The following is a 19,672-nucleotide window of genomic DNA, read 5'->3' on the forward strand; positions in this document are numbered from 1 at the left end:
GATTTGCAAGGATTGCTTTGCAAATTAGCTCCGGAATTACGCAGTCCGTGTTTTACCAACACCCAACAAGAACCACTTTAAAAAAAACTCTTGGCAGTATGGCATGCCAAAGTACACTTGCCCGACGGGAATATCACTGATAAAATTTACTTGCCCGAATTTTGTTTTAACATGCCCCGGGCCATCGGTACATCGTTATTGTCAAGCCCTGTAATGTAATTGATTAAAGGACGAAAAAAGAAAAGAACAGGCATCAGTATTCCCAGAGGTCTGGTGTGCCGGGAATCCTGACTGGAGCCAATTTTGACTCTGTTCTAATATAACAAATGAGTGGTCCATTTAAGCCATAGATACAAGGAACAGGGCCAAGAGAACAGATAAACCTGCTGACCCGCAAGTCAAAGTAAAGAATAAATATTTGAACAGAAAAAAAACTCCCATGTGGTAGGAAACAAACCACAAATAAAGTGTTATCAATGAGCAGAGATAAGGATGCTGAAGTTCTCATTGGGAGTGACCAGGATGGATAGGATCAGTAAGGAGTACATCAGAGGGACATTACTGACTTTATCATTTTCCTTGCTAATAAAATGGACGAGTTACGACTCGACCAGAACTGGAGGTTGCAAAAATGAGGATGCTGAGGTTCTCATTGGGAGTGACCAGGATGGATAGGATCAGGAAGAAGTACATCAGAGGGACATTACTGACTTTATCGTTTTCCTTGCTAATAAAATGGACGAGTTACGACTCGACCAGAAATGGAGGTAGCAGAGATGAGGATGCTGAGGTTCTCATTGGGAGTGACCAGGATGGATAGGATCAGGAAGGAGTACATCAGAGGGACATTACTGACTTTATCGTTTTCCTTCCTAATATAATGGACGAGTTACGACTCGACCAGAAATGGAGGTAGCAGAGATGAGGATGCTGAGGTTCTCATTGGGAGTGACCAGGATGGATAGGATCAGTAAGGAGTACATCAGAGGGACATTACTGACTTTATCGTTTTCCTTGCTAATAAAATGGACGAGTTACAACTCGAGCAGAACTGGAGGTAGCAGAGATGAGGATGCTGAGGTTCTCACTGGGAGTGACCAGGATGGATAGGATCAGGAAGGAGTACATCAGAGGGACATTACTGACTTTATCGTTTTCCTTGCTAATAAAATGGACGAGTTATGACTCGAGCAGAAATGGAGGTAGCAGAGATGAGGATGCTGAGGTTCTCATTGGGAGTGACCAGGACGGATAGGATCAGGAAGGAGTACATCAGAGGGACATTACTGACTTTATCGTTTTCCTTGCTAATAAAATGGACGAGTTACGACTCGAGCAGAACTGGAGGTAGCAGAGATGAGGATGCTGAGGTTCTCATTGGGAGTGACCAGGATGGATAGGATCAGGAAGGAGTACATCAGAGGGACATTACTGACTTTATCGTTTTCCTTGCTAATAAAATGGACATGGACACATAATTGACATGGAAACGCATGATGTCGCAGCCTCAATGGACGGAATTAAGCAAAGGAGGCTTTGACTTTGCCGCTTTGCTGCACTTTATAACGACACAAATGAAGTGTGAGCTGCTTTCTTATGACACTTTTTTTTATGTTGCTCACTTATTAGGCCTCATACATAACAAAAGCAACCTTGTGATCCGGGAATGACCCAATCAATGACATGCTGATGACTGGGGGGGGGGGGCTTCTGCCGTGTCCACACCAACCATTAAGCCATAACTCACTATACGACAGGTGCAATTTCCAACGTGAATTTCATTACCGGGTGCTTCATCTCTTGTTGTGTGGAGGTGGATGTCAGCCACGCTCTCTAGAAATGAGCATCCTTCTTCTTCATGCCGTTCAAGGACCCCGGCTAATGCAAACAGGGGCAGGCGGGTCCTGGCACTGAAACATGGCATTACTCCCACAGCGCAGTTGCATCCCAGCTGCATAATTGATGCCAGAATGATCAAAACGTTGCCCCCGGTAAAGAGTGAGCAGGAAAATAAGACGGACATTGACTTAAAAAATATGCTTTACGCCAGGGGTCACAAACATGCGGCCCACGGGCCAAATGTGTCCCGCAGGCCCCGCCTTCATATGTAAGTTTGATATGGATGCTGTATGGTATCATGTACCCAGAAAAAATTATTACATTTGATTCATGTTCATGTTAAAGGTTAAATAACTGTTAATAGTTATCCTCCCTATCCGTGTGGAAGTGGTAAGTTTTTGGCTATTTAAGTTGAAAGGAAATAACTTGAAGGCTACCGTTTAGGTCGCTAGCTCTCTAGTTTGCGAGTTAGCATGTGTCTCAAGACCCTGCAGTTGCGCAATATGTTGTAAATAAAAAGAGTATAAATGTGACTATAGTCGTGTTTTGTCATGTCTACAGGGCTCTAATAATGCTGAAATTGAACCCAGATGGCACAAGATCAGTGTCTTGTATTTCAATCCATGTGTCCGCCTAGTAGTACACTAGAGCTTTTGGGTATTGGGTTTCACAGCGGCAACATTTTATAACTAATCTTCCACTCATCCTTGAGATCGCCATAGTAACGAAGCCTGCACATATTATACTACAGCGAAGCGGAAATGCTCGCAAGCAGCGTCAAGAACGTAAACAAAGATGAGTGAGGCAAGGAGGAATAAGATCTAAGCTCAAGCTAACATGGCAAAGACTTTCTTATCGTTTTCCTTGCTAATAAAATGGACGAGTTACGCTGAGGTTCTCATTGGGAGTGACCAGGATGGATAGGATCAGGAAGGAGTACATCAGAGGGACATTACTGGAAAAGCAGGAAGTGAACAAAATTAAAATTAAAATTAAAATTAAAATTAAAATTAAAATTAAAATTAAAATTAAAATTAAAATTAAAATTAAAATTAAAATTAAAATTAAAATTAAAATTAAAATTAAAATTAAAATATATTAGGAAAGCAGGAAGTGAACAAGTGTAAAATTAAAATTAAAATTAAATGATATTAGGAAAGCAGGAAGTGAACAAATTTAAAATTAAAATTAAAATTAAAATTAAAATTAAAATTAAAATTAAAATTAAAATTAAAATTAAAATTAAAATTAAAATTAAAATTAAAATTAAAAGATATTAGGAAAGCAGGAAGTGAACAAATGTAAAATTAAAATTAAAATTAAAATTAAAATTAAAATTAAAATTAAAATTAAAATTAAAATTAAAATTAAAATATATTAGGAAAGCAGGAAGTGAACAAGTGTAAAATTAAAATTAAATGATATTAGGAAAGCAGGAAGTGAACAAGTGTAAAATTAAAATTAAAATTAAATGATATTAGGAAAGCAGGAAGTGAACAAAATTAAAATTAAAATTAAAATTAAAATTAAAATTAAAATTAAAATTAAAATTAAAATTAAAATTAAAATTAAAATTAAAATTAAAATTAAAATTAAAATTAAAATTAAAATTAAAATTAAAATTAAAATTAAAATATATTAGGAAAGCAGGAAGTGAACAAGTGTAAAATTAAAATTAAATGATATTAGGAAAGCAGGAAGTGAACAAATTTAAAATAAAAATAAAAATTAAAATAAAAATTAAAATAAAAATTAAAATTAAAATTAAAATTAAAATTAAAATTAAAATTAAAATTAAAAGATATTAGGAAAGCAGGAAGTGAACAAATGTAAAATTAAAATTAAAATTAAAATTAAAATTAAAATTAAAATTAAAATTAAAATTAAAATTAAAATTAAAATTAAAATTAAAATTAAAATTAAAATTAAAAATATATTAGGAAAGCAGGAAGTGAACAAGTGTAAAATTAAAATTAAATGATATTAGGAAAGCAGGAAGTGAACAAGTGTAAAATTAAAATTAAAATTAAATGATATTAGGAAAGCAGGAAGTGAACAAAATTAAAATTAAAATTAAAATTAAAATTAAAATTAAAATTAAAATTAAAATTAAAATTAAAATTAAAATTAAAATTAAAATTAAAATTAAAATTAAAATTAAAATATATTAGGAAAGCAGGAAGTGAACAAATGTAAAATTAAAATAAAAAAATTAATTAGGAAAGCAGGAAGTGAACAAATGTAACAGTTACTGGTTGTAAAAGTACCAGATGGAGGGGTAGGATTTAATAAGCTTTGCTTCTTCCGACTCCTTTTGGACATGTGGAACTGGGAACTGATTATGGGATGCACTCAATTGGAATCTGATGCATGTTCAAATGAAATTAAACCATTACCATTACCATTACCATTACCATTTTCATCCGGTCCCGTCTGGAACTATTTTAACTGTGGTCGCAAATTTTTTTTCAACCCGTAAAAAAAAAAAATCCCCGGAATCCCCGTGGACAGGGACCAACTAAAATCTGGGACCAATGTCTCAAGTGGTCTCGGTGCGTTTGTTTTGTTGCACTGCACACCAGGGTTCAGATGATCATCCTCCCATTTGGCCATAGGCACCGCACATTTAACTTGCCTTTTCCATATGTTTAATCAACACCCCTTTGCCCACATCAGTGCAGTCCCCCCAACCCCCCAAAAAAAGATGTACAGAAGAAGGTGTAGTCATGCAGCATGTTCCACACAGGGATTATTTTACCCGGCAACACAAGCGTGCAGAGGCAGGATCCTCCAAACCACATTGTCATCTGAACCACAAAAATCCAACTGAATGAAAAGAGGAGATTTGTAGCCTGGTTCATGCGTTGCTTTGTCAGGCAAAGGGAGGGGGTGACAACCCGTCCAAAAGTGGCTGTCTCTGCACTCACCTTTCACTTGGGTCTCATAGTCCGCGATGATCTCCTTATCCTTCTTGAATCTGGACGAGGACATGGTTCTGCTTTTAGGCAAAGAGCCCACAAGGCGAGGACTCTCAGTCGGAGGTGATCCGCGTCTTTTTCCTGCGAAGACTGCGGAGCTTTGCGACGCTTTCTCGCCTTGCTGCCGAGGAACAAAAGCCGGCTTTGCAGTTCGCTATCAGACTCGGATCCAATGTTGCATTGCTATCATTCTTTTTTTCTTGCTGTTTCTTATTCATGCAGCGTCTGGCGACAGAAAGGGGGAAAAGGTTTTTTTTAGCGGGAGCAACAAAAAAGCCTCAAAGGAGCTCCCAAGTGGACATGTTGACGGGGAAGAGGGGAGGAACCGTGTGAGTGGGGAGTCAGCTCCTTGTGGCCACAATGATCAGACGCTGCTTGACTGTCTGACTAATTGAGCTGCAGGGAACGTTAAAAAAAAGTCACGTGACAGAGAGAGAGAGACCCCTCGTCGTGCACGCGCATGCACGCACACGTTCTAGGATTGCAATTTTCCAAAATGTAGTTATTAGTGTAGTTATTAATTTAAATAACCAATTAATAAATTACAATTAATGTATTAATATGCATCGTTATTTTGGTGCCAAACTGCTGAAATCCCATTTGGTTCAAATTCCAAATGGCAGCCAATCACAGGGCACATAAAGACAAACAACCATTCACACTCACATTCATACCTATGGACAATGTGGAGTGGCTAATTAACCTAGCATGTTTTTGGAATGTGTTAGTGTTCTTACAAAGAACACTAAACTCATCACACACCAACTTAACACTCAAAAAGTATAATTATGAAACCAGCTCAACCGAATCATTCATTCATTCATTCATTTTCTACCGCTTATTATCACAAGGGTCGCAGGGGTGCTGGAGCCTATCCCAGCTGTCTTCGAGCGACACCCTGGACTGGTGGCGAGCCAATCACAGGGCACATATAGACAAACGACCATTCACACTCACATTCATACCTATGGACAATTTGGAGTGGCTAATTAACCTAGCATGTTTTTGGAATGTGTTAGTGTTCTTACAAAGAACACTAAACTCATCACACACCAACTTAACACTCAAAAGGTATAATTATAAAACCAGCTCAACCGAATCATTCATTCATTCATTTTCTACCGCTTATTATCACAAGGGTCGCAGGAGTGCTGGAGCCTATCCCAGCTGTCTTCGGGCGACACCCTGGACTGGTGGCGAGCCAATCACAGGGCACATATAGACAAACAACCATTCACACTCACATTCATACCTATGGACAATTTGGAGTGGCTAATTAACCTAGCATGTTTTTGGAACGTGTTAGTGTTCTTACAAAGAACACTAAACTCATCACACACCAACTTAACACTCAAAAAGTATAATTATGAAACCAGCTCAACCGAATCATTCATTCATTCATTCATTTTCTAGCGCTTATTCTCACAAGGGTCGCAGGGGTGGTGGAGCCTACCCCAGCTGTCTTCGGGCGACACCCTGGACTGGTGGCGAGCCAATCACAGGGCACATATAGACAAACAACCATTCACACTCACATTCATACCTATGGACAATTTGGAGTGGCTAATTAACCTAGCATGTTTTTGGAATGTGTTAGTGTTCTTACAAAGAACACTAAACTCATCACACACCAACTTAACACTCAAAAGGTATAATTATAAAACCAGCTCAACCGAATCATTCATTCATTCATTTTCTACCGCTTATCCTCACGAGGGTCGCAGGGGTGCTGGAGCCTATCCCAGCTGTCTTTGGGTTGGATAGAGGCGGTTGATTCGCTGTGGCGACCCCTGAAAGGAAAAGCAACCATTCCAGATGTAGCTTCAGGAGTTAGCTGGGATAGGCTCCGGCATACCCTGTGCCCCTCGAGAGGATAAGTCAAATACAAAATGGATGTTTAGATGGAATAATTTAAATATGTAGTATAAGTAAAGTAATTGAAGTAATTTAGTAAATTAATAATTCATTGAATTTATTGATTTATTTTTACCCCTGATGTATATTGCAGTAGCAGGGAGATTTACAATACAGCCAAGCTAAAATCATATTAAATATTAAAAAATGTACAACAGTAACACCATTCAAATAAATAGCATTATTTTCAAATAAATGTAATTGCCAGATTGTTCCCGCGACTCGGGGTTTAACGGTAAGTCAAGTTACGAGATGGTAAATTAACAGCAGATTGTCTTACGGGTTATGTTGTGATGGCGTTGCTTCAGACGCCTCGTGCAGGAGAGCAAACGCTCGTAAAGCCTGCTGGAGGACTGGTCTGTGGGTTTGTGTTTACCTCTGAGAACCTTCATCCCTCCCACAATCCTTCTGTTACCTTGCAGGAATCTCAGGGGCAAAGCCTGGGAAGCTGCGACTTTACTTTTGGAGGCACAGAGATCCATTGTGCGATCCTTTTACTCTTCCTTTCTAAAGAACCAGTGTGGGAACCACACTAGTTCCCAAATGTGAAAGTAATACCACCCTGGGATTCTGCCACATGATTAATATTGTCTTACATAGTGACTCCAAATTGTCCATAGGTATGAATGTGAGTGTGAATGGTTGTTTGTCTATATGTGCCCTGTGATTGGCTGGCCACCATTCTGAAGACAGCTGGGATAGGCTCCAGCACCCCCACGACAGTATCACTCGGATACTGTGAACATCCAGCAGCAACACAACATTTTGTAACATAACTACTATTTTGATGAAAAATACACTGAACCAGGTCTGCACAGCAGTCGGGTGGTTAGCACACAGGCTTCACAGCTAGGAGACCCAAGTTCAATTCCACCCTCGGCCATCTCTGTGTGGAGTTTGCATGTTCTACCCGTGCATGCGTGGGTTTTCTCCGGGTACTCCGGTTTCCTCCCACATTATATATGTGCCCTGTGATTGGCTGACAGCTGGCTGACAGCTGGGATAGGCTCCAGCACCCCCGCGACCCTCGTGAAGATAAGCGATAGAAAATGAATGAATGAGTCTGACAGCTGCAGGAAGGAAGGCCCTGTGATGCTATCTTTCCTTCACAGACTTTTGGTGTGTTATGCTAATGCCACTAATGGAGTTCCAGGACCGAGCTGATCTTCTTCATCAGTCTGTCCAGCCTCTTCCAAACATCAACATTAACTAACTAGAGTTAGAGTAACCGGAACACTTCTTTTCTATTGAGGTTCCAGGATTTAAAGTCCCTTTTCCACTGCAGGACCTTTCCCATGGAACTATGTGTCTTTGTTGTTTATTGTTTTGGTCTTAAAATACTGTCTCCGTCCATGTATCCATTCTCTATATAGAAATATAGACTTCTACATTTATAGGTACCGTCATTCATTGTGTATGATGTAATTTTAACGATTATTATTACTGGTTGTTGTCGTTTTCCAGCGTTTAAAACAGTTAGAATTGGAATTATTATGTTCGAACGCCCTCTATTGATGACACAGCGTAAAGAAACCCGGAAGTAGCAGCGGAGGAAATGAATGGAGTTATTTCGCTCGTGATATATCCATGTACTTCCGGTTGGGTGCCGGGTTTTCAGAATACATGTAAAATGTGTAATAGTGGTCATTACACTGATGCAGGATGTCAAATGATCAATGCGGTGTTTATTTTATTGTGAAGGTTTAAACCGGAAGTATCAATGTTTGGTGCAGGAACAAGCAAACATGTCTCCTCGTGTATGACATGAGTGTTGGTTTTTTTTTGGCAAGGCGACTATTAGTTCACGTCGAAAGATTTTTTTTAATCGATCTTGTCAAGGAAGTCAACCAGTAAGTTTTCTGCACTGAGAAGTCTCATGGTAAAGCGGGGTTTCCTTACTTACAAGTTCCTGGCACGAAAACGGTATCATTAGCTTGCTAGCGTAGTTTTGGGCTTGTGTGGCTGAACACTGAATTAATCTATTGTCAAGAAGCTTTAGTGTAATATAATCTGCAATGGCAGTGTACATGTCATGACATTGTAACGACGTGCCGATTCATTCATTCATTCAGGTATATATTATGTTGATTTTATATCTTGCTGCTTTATAAACGTACACAATCCCCAACAATAACTGCACGAGAGAAATGCTGAAAGTTCATGGAACAAAATGGCCACCGTACCAGGAAGTTACATCAGCGACTAGCCCTTAGAACAATTTGGTCTCATTTTATAAAAACCTTAAGCCTGGATTCTTGGCCCTGTGTGAAAATATGTTTGTGATTACTTGTAATGTGTTTCTTACAGTGCTGTGGAGGAATTTTGGCCCACTTTTTTTCTCAGTTTTTGCAGAATTGTTGTCATTCAGTCACAATGGAGGCTTTTCCAGCATGGAGCCTTTTTAAGGTCATGCCACAGCATATCATTTGGATTCAGATCAGGACTTTGACTAGGCCACTCCGAAGTCTTCATTTGGTTTTTCTTCAGCCATTCAGAGGTGGACTTGCTGGTGTGTTTTGGATCATTGTCCTGCCGCAGAACCCAAGTTGGTTTCAGATTCATGGTATTCATGGTTCCATTTATTACAGCAAGTCTTGCAGGTCATGAAGCAGCAAAACGGCTGAGACCATCACACTACTTCCACCATATTTTACTGTTGCTATGGTGTTCTTTTTCCATTTTTGCCCAGCGTCTTTCCTACGGTGGAGTCATGAACACTGACTGACTTCAGGCTAAGGATGTTGTTGTGGGGTCTTTTGTGACCTCTTGGGTGAGTTGTCGATGTGCTCTTGGGGTAATGGCTCTCACTGTTGTTGGCTGGAGTCCCAGTTGGTTTTAGTTTAGTTTTACTTTTCACACAGGGCCATCTGGGTTTGGATTTTTTTTCCCTTAATAATAAAAAAAACTGTGTTATCATTGACTAATAACATTTTTTTGATGATCTGAAACATTTAAATGTGACAAACAGGCAAAAAAAAAAAATTAGAAAGGTGGCAGACACTTTTTCACACCACTGTATACACTTTTATTTTGGTTACAGGTCACCCAGGAACATGTCCTCCCAGGAAGATTGCCCTCCTGAGCAGACCCACGGTGGGCTTGAGACTCCGAGTGACTCTGTCATCACCGTCACAATAGGGGCCACGGTGCCCACCGGGTTCGAACACACTGCTGCAGAGGAAGTCTATGAGAAGATTGGGGTGGAGTCCCGCATTAGCAAAGACCGTGGACGTATTTACTTTCCTGTAGCTACTGACAAGCTATTTCAGGTAAGATGTGACATTGCGGACTTGAAGACTAAGTCTAAGATACAGTTGTTGCTATTCGGCATCTGACTGAGAAGCTCGCTGCCCCCCCATAGGTTCATCTTCTGAGGTCTGTGGACAATCTGTTTGTGGTGGTGGAGGAATTTGACAATTACAAATTCAAAGAGTCAAAGGTAAGAAAGCATTCCTAAATTAAATGTGTACACGGAGAAAACCCACGCATGCACGGGGAGAACATGCAAACTCCACACAGACATAGCCAAAGGTGGAATTGAACTCAGGTCTCCTAGCTGTTAGGTCTCCGCGCTAACCACTCGGGGTACCGTGCAGGCTGATTTTAACATTAAGTTTAAAAATACAATAAAAAAATTAGTGGACAAAGTTTTTTTTTTTTTCCACAACACCGGTAAGTTTTACAATGTTTATCGTCCACAGATTGACACTTAAAGATATTTTATATTATATATATATATATAAAGCTAAAGTTACTTTTACTGGTAACTAGTTACTTTTGTCGTGGAGTAACTAAGTTAGTTTTTTGGAGACTTAACTATAACTAATTACTTTTTTTAAAGTGTATATATATATTAAAAAGTCAAAGTCTTTAATCCGTTTTGCAATGTTTGTCCACTTTTGCTGGGTTTTTGTTTATTTTGAGTTGCGTACCACAGATGGACCCTGCCCCACACTTTGGGCACCTATGTGTGTTTCAACTAATGTAAGTGTAAAATAAAAAAAAAATGCAATTAAGATGGAAAGAAACTCAATTTGGGGAAAAAAATGAATTTCATGGGGCCCTAAGGTGGGTTACATTGTGGAGGGGTTTTTACAGCTTTCAGACGTGAATTGCATGCTTCATAGAGGTGGAGCAGACATGCGGGAACGCCTGCTGTGTGGATACTTCACCTTTGTTAAGTATGTACCGAGCCATGAGTGTATTTAATTAACGAATAAATGCAAGAAACATTTAAATGTGCTCCCTACTGGCTAAATATATCGACTACGTTGCTGTACAAGCTGTACGTTGACTACTCTGCTGCTGCTATATGCGTGCTAACCGCATGTGTTTCATACAGGAGGACACTTTGATGGAGTTGCAACAACTTGCCTCCAAACTACCGTGGACCATCCCCTTGGAGGTGTGGAAACTGAACAGGATTTTCAAAAAGAGAAAAGGCCACCGTAAGGGAGCGACCGCCACCAAAGTCAAACCCAGCGACGACAACGAGCAGCAGGTACAAGCGGAGACGACACCGCCTGCATCTGAGGACCTGAAGACACCGGACGCAGAGACCGCCACGCAGGAGGACTGCGAGGCAGCGGAAGAACCACCAGCACCCGACGCTAAAGTCGTCAAGTTTCGTGTGACGTGCAATCGTGCTGGCGACAAACACAGCTTCTCTTCCAACGAGGCAGCGAGAGACTTTGGTGGAGCTGTGCAAGAACATTTCCAGTGGAAAGCAGATATGACCAAGTTTGACGTTGAGGTATGAATGTTTGTTCTGACATGGTGAGTAGCCAGGAAAAGCTCTGCCTACGACTGACATCACCATGTGTTGCCAGCTGACATTTGACTCCATATGTAATGTCCTCCTGCAGGTCTTAGTGAATATCCATAATGCCGAGATGGTGATCGGCATCGCACTCACGGAGGAGAGTCTTCACAGAAGGAACATCAGTCACTTTGGACCCACCACACTGAGGTCCACCTTGTGCTATGGCATGCTCAGGTACCGTCTCCAGTTCTTTGTTCTCACCTTTACGCTTTGTTGGTCTATGCATCTAACATCATGAGCTATGAAAAAACTCGCAAATTGGAAATTTTAGAAGGAATTAAATTTTTTTTATTGTCATATTGTGATACACCCCAAAATATTGTGATATTTGCTGAGGTCCATATTGCAAACATATACAAACATGACCAAATATGGGTTAAAAAGGAAGTATAATCTTAATGCAAAGCAATTTAATTGGAGGACAAGCGACATAAAAATGGTTAATGGTGCTGCAATGCTGCCTCTGCCCACCAGAGGGAGGCATTGCAACGCCTTGATAAATGCATTCAGAGTTTTTTTTTTTTTCAAACACACTGATACACGTTTTATATAATTATCAGGTATACATTTTGAGTGTTAAGTTGCAGTGTGAGGAGTTTGGTGTTCTTTGCAAGATGACACCGTCAATCAGATATTGTTATACTGTTTTATATATAATGGCCTCCTGCTATTTTCAATGGAGAGTGCTAGCTTCCTCACTGACTCGCAAACGGAGTAGTAGTTCACACTCGGTGTGACTGTGTGGGGGACACTGTGCTTCCGTCTGCCGCCATCACAGAGAGGTGTGGCTTGACATGATGCGCATGCGTTAAATAAGCTCAAAAGTTAATGCGGTATTTTTGACACCCCTATTTCTACTTTATTTATAAAAAGCTTCATGACAAACATGATGGCGATGGTATTAAAAACGATGATGAATCCCAACAGTTCATTTTTGAGCCACTAGAGCAGGGGTGGGCAAACTACGGCCCGGGGGCCACATCCGGCCCGCCAAGTGTTTGAATACGGCCCACCCAATCTTTCCAAAGTATTTCATTTAAACTCAACATACAACCTGGCATCATGGCCTGAGCCAACCTTTTGATGGTTTTATCAATTTCGTTTTTTGACATGGTCTGTTGTTTACAAAGTGCTCCTGAAAAACGGGACACAAGCACATAATAATAATAATAATTATTATTATTATTATTAGATTATTATTAGATTATTATAATTATTATTAGAACTATTATGATTATTATAATTATTATATTAATGCAAATTATTATATTAATTATATATAATATTATTGTTATATTTGCATATTTTATATAATAATAATATAATAATTATTATTTAAATTTTATTGTAATTATTATAATATTTTATTATTTTTAAAATATTTAAATCTAAATATAAAATAATAAATAATAATAGCAGATTGCATGACAATTTTACAGATACAATAATACCAGGTGGACTGTTACGTGTAAAATATATAGTCTGCCCCCCCCCGTAAATTTTGTCATATCAATGCCCACCCCTGCACTAGAGGGTGCTAGTGGCCTATTCCATAACTGACATTTTGGTTGCCTTCTTTCATTTTTGTATTATCGCCATAAAAACGATGATGAATCCCAACAGTTCATTCTTGAGCCACTAGAGGGTGCTAGTGGCCTATTCCATAATTTGACATTTTGGGTGCCTTCTTTCTTTTTTTATTTACAGTATGAAGAAATGCCAGCTAAATTCTGTACACTAGCCAATGTTTTAGGATAGGATAGCTTGTAAACTTTGTCTTTATCGATGTCATACAGAACAGCTGTCTTCAAACATGTGAATATTTTAGCTTAAAATGCCTCCCACTTGCTGTTTTTGTACATACCTGGTTGTGTGCCTACAGACTGTGTAAACCTCAGCCGTCAGACGTTATCCTCGATCCAATGTGTGGAACCGGAGCCATACCTTTAGAGGTGAGAAGACGTCTACTTTGTTTAAACCAAAGCGGTGACTTCTCATATTTTTAGTGTCGTCTGATGAGTCTGTGTTTCTCACCAGGGCGCGTTAGAATTTCCTGCTTCCTTTTACATGGCGGGGGACAACAACGACATGGCCGTGAACCGCACCGTCAACAACGTGTGCCACATTCAGAAAAGGAAGGCAGACAAGGGCAGGTGAGAGCAGACGATGGCTGAGATCTACATTTTGTCTCTGGGGCTGCACGAGTGCTGCCAGCACGGGTGACGCTGCGGTTAAATTGAGTGGAAACAAGAATTCCAAGATGTGCTGTGTTTTGGATAGTGTTCCAGGACTTCCCATCGACACTGTGCGCTGGGATCTGTGCAGTTTACCCATGAAGTCCAGCTCTGTTGACATCATCATCACTGACATGCCCTTTGGGAAGAGGTACCGCAATAAATGCTGCGCAGAACGCATGAAAGAACAGCGTCTGGGAGAGCTTGTTAAAAGTCAAAGCGACGTACAAAGAAGGTTAATTGGGTGTTTTGTTTGAAGGATGGGCTCCAGGAAGAAGAATTGGGACCTTTACCCTTCCTGCTTGAGAGAAATGGCCCGTGTGTGCAGGCCAGGCTCGGGGAAGGCTGTCCTGTTGACGCAAGACAAGAAATGCTTTTCCAAGGTATTGTTGTGCAAATATTATTATTATTATTATTATTATTGTCATCATTATTTTGCGACCATTTTTTCCATCAATGTAATATAATATATGGCACAATAATGCGGGTAAACGCAATAACCCTTAATTTCTGAAGAGTATTTAAGATTGTAGTTGTAATGGCTTTTAATCAAATTAATTACTGTAACATGTATAAGTTGCACCTGCAAAATTTTGAGACAAAAAAAAAAAACGTATGTAAGCCGCACTGGTCTATAAGTTGCACTTGTCCGTGAGGCCCGAGGCAAGTCTACATTTGACAGGAAGTAATCATGAGCTATGAAAAAACCCAAACAATGAGCTTGTCATCTCATTGGAAATGGCAGGAAGTCATTACTCAATATAACTGCAGGGCTTAAATTATTCCGGCACCGTGCCGGATCTCCAGCGTTTCAATATGACCAAAAAAATAATAATAATAATAATAATAATCTGCCAGACCCAGACAAATGCAAACTCAACTCTGAATGCAGCTATTGCCTATTATGCTGCGTTCAAGACAACTCTGGGAAAGGTGTATTTTTAAGCTAGTATATGCTATATGGGTGTAGACAAACCCAAATACGGTATTCAGAACGCCACGAATAATGACTTTTTTACAAATAATTAATTTGAACAAATACTTTTAAAATGTTTGTATGTTTGGAGTTTGTAAACATACTACCATACTACTAAACATACTACTATTTACTTCTGCGGTTTCATTATTGTATTTTATTTGTATTTATAGTTATTTAATGGCCCACGACCCTTGTGAGGAAAAAGCGGTAGAAAATGAATGAATGAAGTAATTAATTATTTAATGGTTAATGATGTCTGATACAGATAATTATCGGGTCGATATCGGCATAACAATATGATCGGTATCAGACTTTTCCCCGATGAGGAAAACCGATATAACCGATAAAAATGCATGTATGTGTTCATTCCACCACAGGAGATATGTTATGTTACACATATCGGTATCGGTGTCGATGTAGGTATCGGACATTGAGAGTTGGACAATATCGGTTTTCGGCAAAAAGCCAATATCGGACATCCCTAAATGTAATCATTTGAAGAATTATAAAATGTTATACATACAAATATGTCATATATATATATAAACATGAATACAGCTCTCCTGTTGGCTCTGTTAGCATTAGCTCGCAAACGTTAAAGCTGTTGACAGTGAAACGTGTTTTTTTTTTTTTTTTTTAATTTAATGCGGGGAAAAATTTAGGCTCCCGATTTTTTTACTGTAGTTAGCCCTGTAACTGTCCACCAGAGGGAGCCAGAGGATCCGGAATCCAAAGTCCAGAGGGAGGCTGACGTCATTGCAGCGTGTGTTTATTTCAAACTCATATTGATACATGCTTACATCCACGTCAGGTACACATTTTAAGTGTTAAGTCGCTGTGTGATGAAACTAGTGTCAGTAAAGTGTTCTTTGCGAGATGACATTGTGAGACTGACAGCTATACGTAAACGACCTCCTGCGATTTCGAATGGGTTGACAAGCTCGTTGTGAGTGCAATAATAACTCACGATTGGCTCCTGCCAAAGAAAGAGCTACCACTTCCTCACTGACTCGTGACAGGCCTCTTTCCATGTAAACCAAACACAGAGTTTGTACAAATAGACGTGCAATAAAGGAAGTGACTGATCTATGAGTCAGGAGGCGACTCAAGTGGCAAAAGGAAGCACAGTTGACCTCTCGTGGTTTTCTAAGAAATTCAGCAACAGCAGTGTGAGCTTGCGGCATAGACCGAGGCTCATCCATCTGTCGCCGCCGCATGCACACCTGCGAAGAATCCTCTCAAGAGGATCCGAGCCTTTCAGTGGGAATTGCTTGCGTCGGCGCAGATGTAATTCATTTCCGACCCCGTGAATTATTCACAGCGCAGTGGTGACACGTGGGATTTTGTAAGATTCGGTGTCAGTGACTATTTATATAGACCTAAAGATGCGTCAGTGACGTGGATGTCGGGCTGGCTGTGGGATCTGAAAGCATCTGGTCCTGTGACAAAGGATGAAAATGGAAATCTGCTAGTTAGCCACTGTCAGTATTACTTCCTGTATATCAGGGGTGTCCAAAGTGTGGCAATTTTTTTGGCTGCCGACCCAAATATCACCTCCTACTGTAAATATACAATATATACTATATCTACTCTATGTATAAATGGGATTACTTATGTACATACATACATAAATATAAGGAGTGTATGCCCCTTTTCAGCATGCAAATTGCAAGTTGGCGTAACACATACAACATATATATACAGTAAGTCTCGTTATATCGATATTGTCGGGAGTCGGAAAAAATATCGATATAACCGGACTGTCGATATATCCGATCCTGCGCCGAACTGCATTAAAAGTGGGCAATAATGCACTCGACATTGTTCTATAGTATAGAACAGGGGTGGGCAAACTTTTTGACTCGCGGGCCGCATTGATATGACAAAATTTACGGGAGGGGGGGGGCAGACTATATATTTTACACGTAACAGTCCACCTGGTATTATTGTATCTGTAAAATTGTCATGCAATCTGCTATTATTATTTATTATTTTATATTTATATTTATATATTTAAAAAATAATAAAATATAATAATTACAATAAAATTTAAATAATAATTATTATATTATTATTATGTAGAATATGCAAATATAACAATAATATTATATATAATTAATATAATAATTAGCATTAATATAATAATTATAATAATCATAACAGTTCTAATAATAATCTAACATTATTATTATTATTATTATTATTATTATGTGCTTGTGTCCCTTTTTTCAGGAGCACTTTGTAAACAACAGACCATGTCAAAAAAGGAAATTGATAAAACCATCAAAAGGTTGGCTCAGGCCATGATGCCAGGTTGTATGTTGACTTTAAATTAAATACTTTGGAAAGATTGGGCGGGCCGTATTCAAACACTTGGCGGGCCGGATGTGGCCCCCGGGCCGTAGTTTGCCCACCCCTGGTATAGAACAATGTCGAGCAGCTTAAATCAATCTTTGCTTAAGGATTTCAATACCAAAAAAGAACACGGCAAACGGCTGCTTCCAGTCAACTTTATTTTTCACACTTCCACCACCAGAGCACAGCACACACACCGATTCCCGCACTTCCTGGTTCAGAGGTCATGCTCAACCCGCCCCACATAGCTGGCCAAACACATGCCTGCAACAGAACAACCAACTGCGCCAGCATGTACATATGAAAAACAGTGATTATTGCAAGCGATAAAAAGATATCTGAATACAACACAATTAAATACATGTATTTGTACGCTTGTGTCTTCGTTGGAATAGGTGTGTATGCTATGTCAGTTGGTTCTTCTGTTGCAGGCATGTGTTTGGCCAGCTATGTGTGGTAAAATAAAGTTGACTGGAAGCAGCCGTTTGGCGTGTTCTTTTTTGGTATTGAAATCCTTAAGCAAAGATTGATTTAAGCTGCTTTTGTATCGATATAAGCAGACCAAATTGGCTGACGGGAGATGAAAAGGGCATCGTAGTAACCGGATTATCATAATAACCGGGTATCGTACTAAACGGAACTAATTATATCATAAAAGACTAGAAATTTGCCGGGAAATGAAAATAGTATCGTAATAAGCAGTACTTCGATATAACCGAGACTTTACTGTACAACATATATATCTTTGAAAGTACTATGATAAATGCTCATCATTTATATTTTACTGCTGAGTTAGGTTATTGGTAATGTGAATAATAAAGATGAAAGCCGAAAAATTAGGTCTCCTTTTTTAAAGTTTTGCTCAGATAATCAACAGCATATTTCATTTCAATGCGTGTCAATTTTTTTTTCTCACTTCCATTTCTTCATTTTTAAGCTCCATGAGATCCAACAGTGCAAAATGTACATTCTTGCAATTTTTTTTTTTTTTTTTTACATCGTTACACAGCTGTAAAAAGAAAACCGTGAAACAAGTAACAAAGTACACAGTCATGCTCAACAAAAGTATTGGGACATATATTCTTCATCGTCTCGCGGCCTTCTCATGTCGAGGCGGCTCCTTTGACATCTCTACACGTCCTCACCGAAGATTTATGCTGCCCGCAGGCCCTGTCGAGGATGGGAGGACTGTGGAGGAAGCAGCACACCGTTTGGGTCAATGTCGGGGGTTTACACGCCGGGGTGTTCCTGCTCCGGCGCACCGCCGCTATGTTTGGCCAAACTCCTGAAGACGTCTATGAAACACCGGCGACAGCAGCATGTCCGCAAGGAGACCTCGATGACGGCGAGCGCTCTTAGAATACAATTGTACCTCCAAGCCCGACAGTATATGTTGCATTGACATAATTTATATTTTATGAGATGTTTTTGTTTTCATTGTGTGTCCAAAAAATACCTTCATGTTCCCGCGGACTTATACATACAAGTACACCTGCACGACTTAATGCCATCTATAATTTTAATTTATGGCAGTCATTTTTTTTAATCAATTTTACTCAAATGTGACACACAAGTGCTTGTCAGTCCCCCAATGGTTCCGCGCTAAATTGCGCAGTGTCATTTCTACTGATGGTGTGAGACGATGAATTAAGGGTACAAATTTTCAGCCTTTTGGGTGCAGCGGTAGAGGAGGTAGAAGTCCTACTTTTCTCCACGTGGCAGTAAATAAGGGGGCAACTTTTTAGAATCATACAAACCACAAATAAGCAAAAAAAAAAACAAAAATAAGCATAGAATCCTCCCTCGCAATACTGTAGTTAGCTACCTCACTATAATAAGCTTTTTTTGTTTTTGTATAAAAGTTAATAAATGATGGCTGTTCCGTGGAAAACCGGTTGGTTATTAGTTAAAGCATTTAAATACAAACGATCTTTAATATTCCGGTCATAAAGCCTTGCAACATTACCTTGAAGTCATAAATAGGGATGTCCAATACCCCTTAATGTGTTGCCACAATATGTTGTAAACAATAATATGTAGAATAATAATAAAGTGTTCCAAAAACATGCTAGGTTAATTAGCGACTCCAAATCGTCCGTAGGTATGAATGTGAGTGTGAATGGTTGTTTGTCTATATGTGCCCTGTGATTGGCTGGCTCGCGTGAAGACAACTGGGATAGACTCCAGCACCCCCGCTATCCTAGTGAGGATAATCGGTAGAAAATGAATGAATAATAAAGTGTACAGGTGACTATAGGTGTGTTATTTCATGTCTAATGTTAAAAAAAAAATTATTTAGAAAGTAAACAGATTTTTTATGCTAACATTTAATTTATTCATGTGGTCAGTTCAGGAACCAATTAACAGCTGGAGCTGATGTACCTAAAGAAGTGGCCCAGCTAGGTAGCAAATTCAGACATTATTTATGATTGAACTGTCATGGGATTAATATTTGTTTGTTGAAGGTATAAAAAATACTTGTAAAACTGAGTATTTGCGTGTAATATGATATGTGCACTTATGAGGGAATTATGACGTCACACCGAAAGAT

At 39.2% G+C, this 19,672-nt stretch overlaps 2 protein-coding genes across 3 annotated transcripts in view; one reads left to right on the plus strand and one right to left on the minus strand.

Moving 5' to 3' along the window:
- srgap3 (SLIT-ROBO Rho GTPase activating protein 3) overlaps positions 1-5,219 on the minus strand; it is an 86,291-nt gene extending 81,072 nt beyond the window's left edge. Inside the window, exon 1 of one of the 2 annotated variants that reach the window (XM_058055002.2) lies at positions 4,767-5,219. In XM_058055002.2, coding sequence (XP_057910985.2) covers positions 4,767-4,830 — 64 coding nt within the window. In that variant the 5' untranslated portion in view covers positions 4,831-5,219. The remainder of the gene's footprint in view (positions 1-4,766) is intronic. The other variant, XM_058055004.2, reaches the window with a different exon arrangement.
- A 3,228-nt stretch (positions 5,220-8,447) lies between these two features.
- thumpd3 (THUMP domain containing 3) lies at positions 8,448-18,576 on the plus strand. Its single transcript, XM_058055203.2, has 10 exons — positions 8,448-8,581; positions 9,772-10,000; positions 10,093-10,170; positions 11,074-11,484; positions 11,597-11,727; positions 13,436-13,505; positions 13,591-13,706; positions 13,834-13,938; positions 14,047-14,170; positions 18,289-18,576. The coding sequence occupies exons 1-10, from the start codon at positions 8,496-8,498 to the stop codon at positions 18,478-18,480; spliced, it is 1,542 nt and encodes a 513-aa protein (XP_057911186.2). The 5' UTR covers positions 8,448-8,495; the 3' UTR covers positions 18,481-18,576.
- Positions 18,577-19,672: the final 1,096 nt, after the last annotated feature.

This window comes from Doryrhamphus excisus, linkage group LG18 (assembly GCF_037039965.1).
Source record: "Doryrhamphus excisus strain RoL-2023G ecotype Guam linkage group LG18, RoL_Dexc_Guam_v1.1, whole genome shotgun sequence".
Taxonomy (NCBI): Eukaryota; Metazoa; Chordata; class Actinopteri; order Syngnathiformes; family Syngnathidae; genus Doryrhamphus; species Doryrhamphus excisus.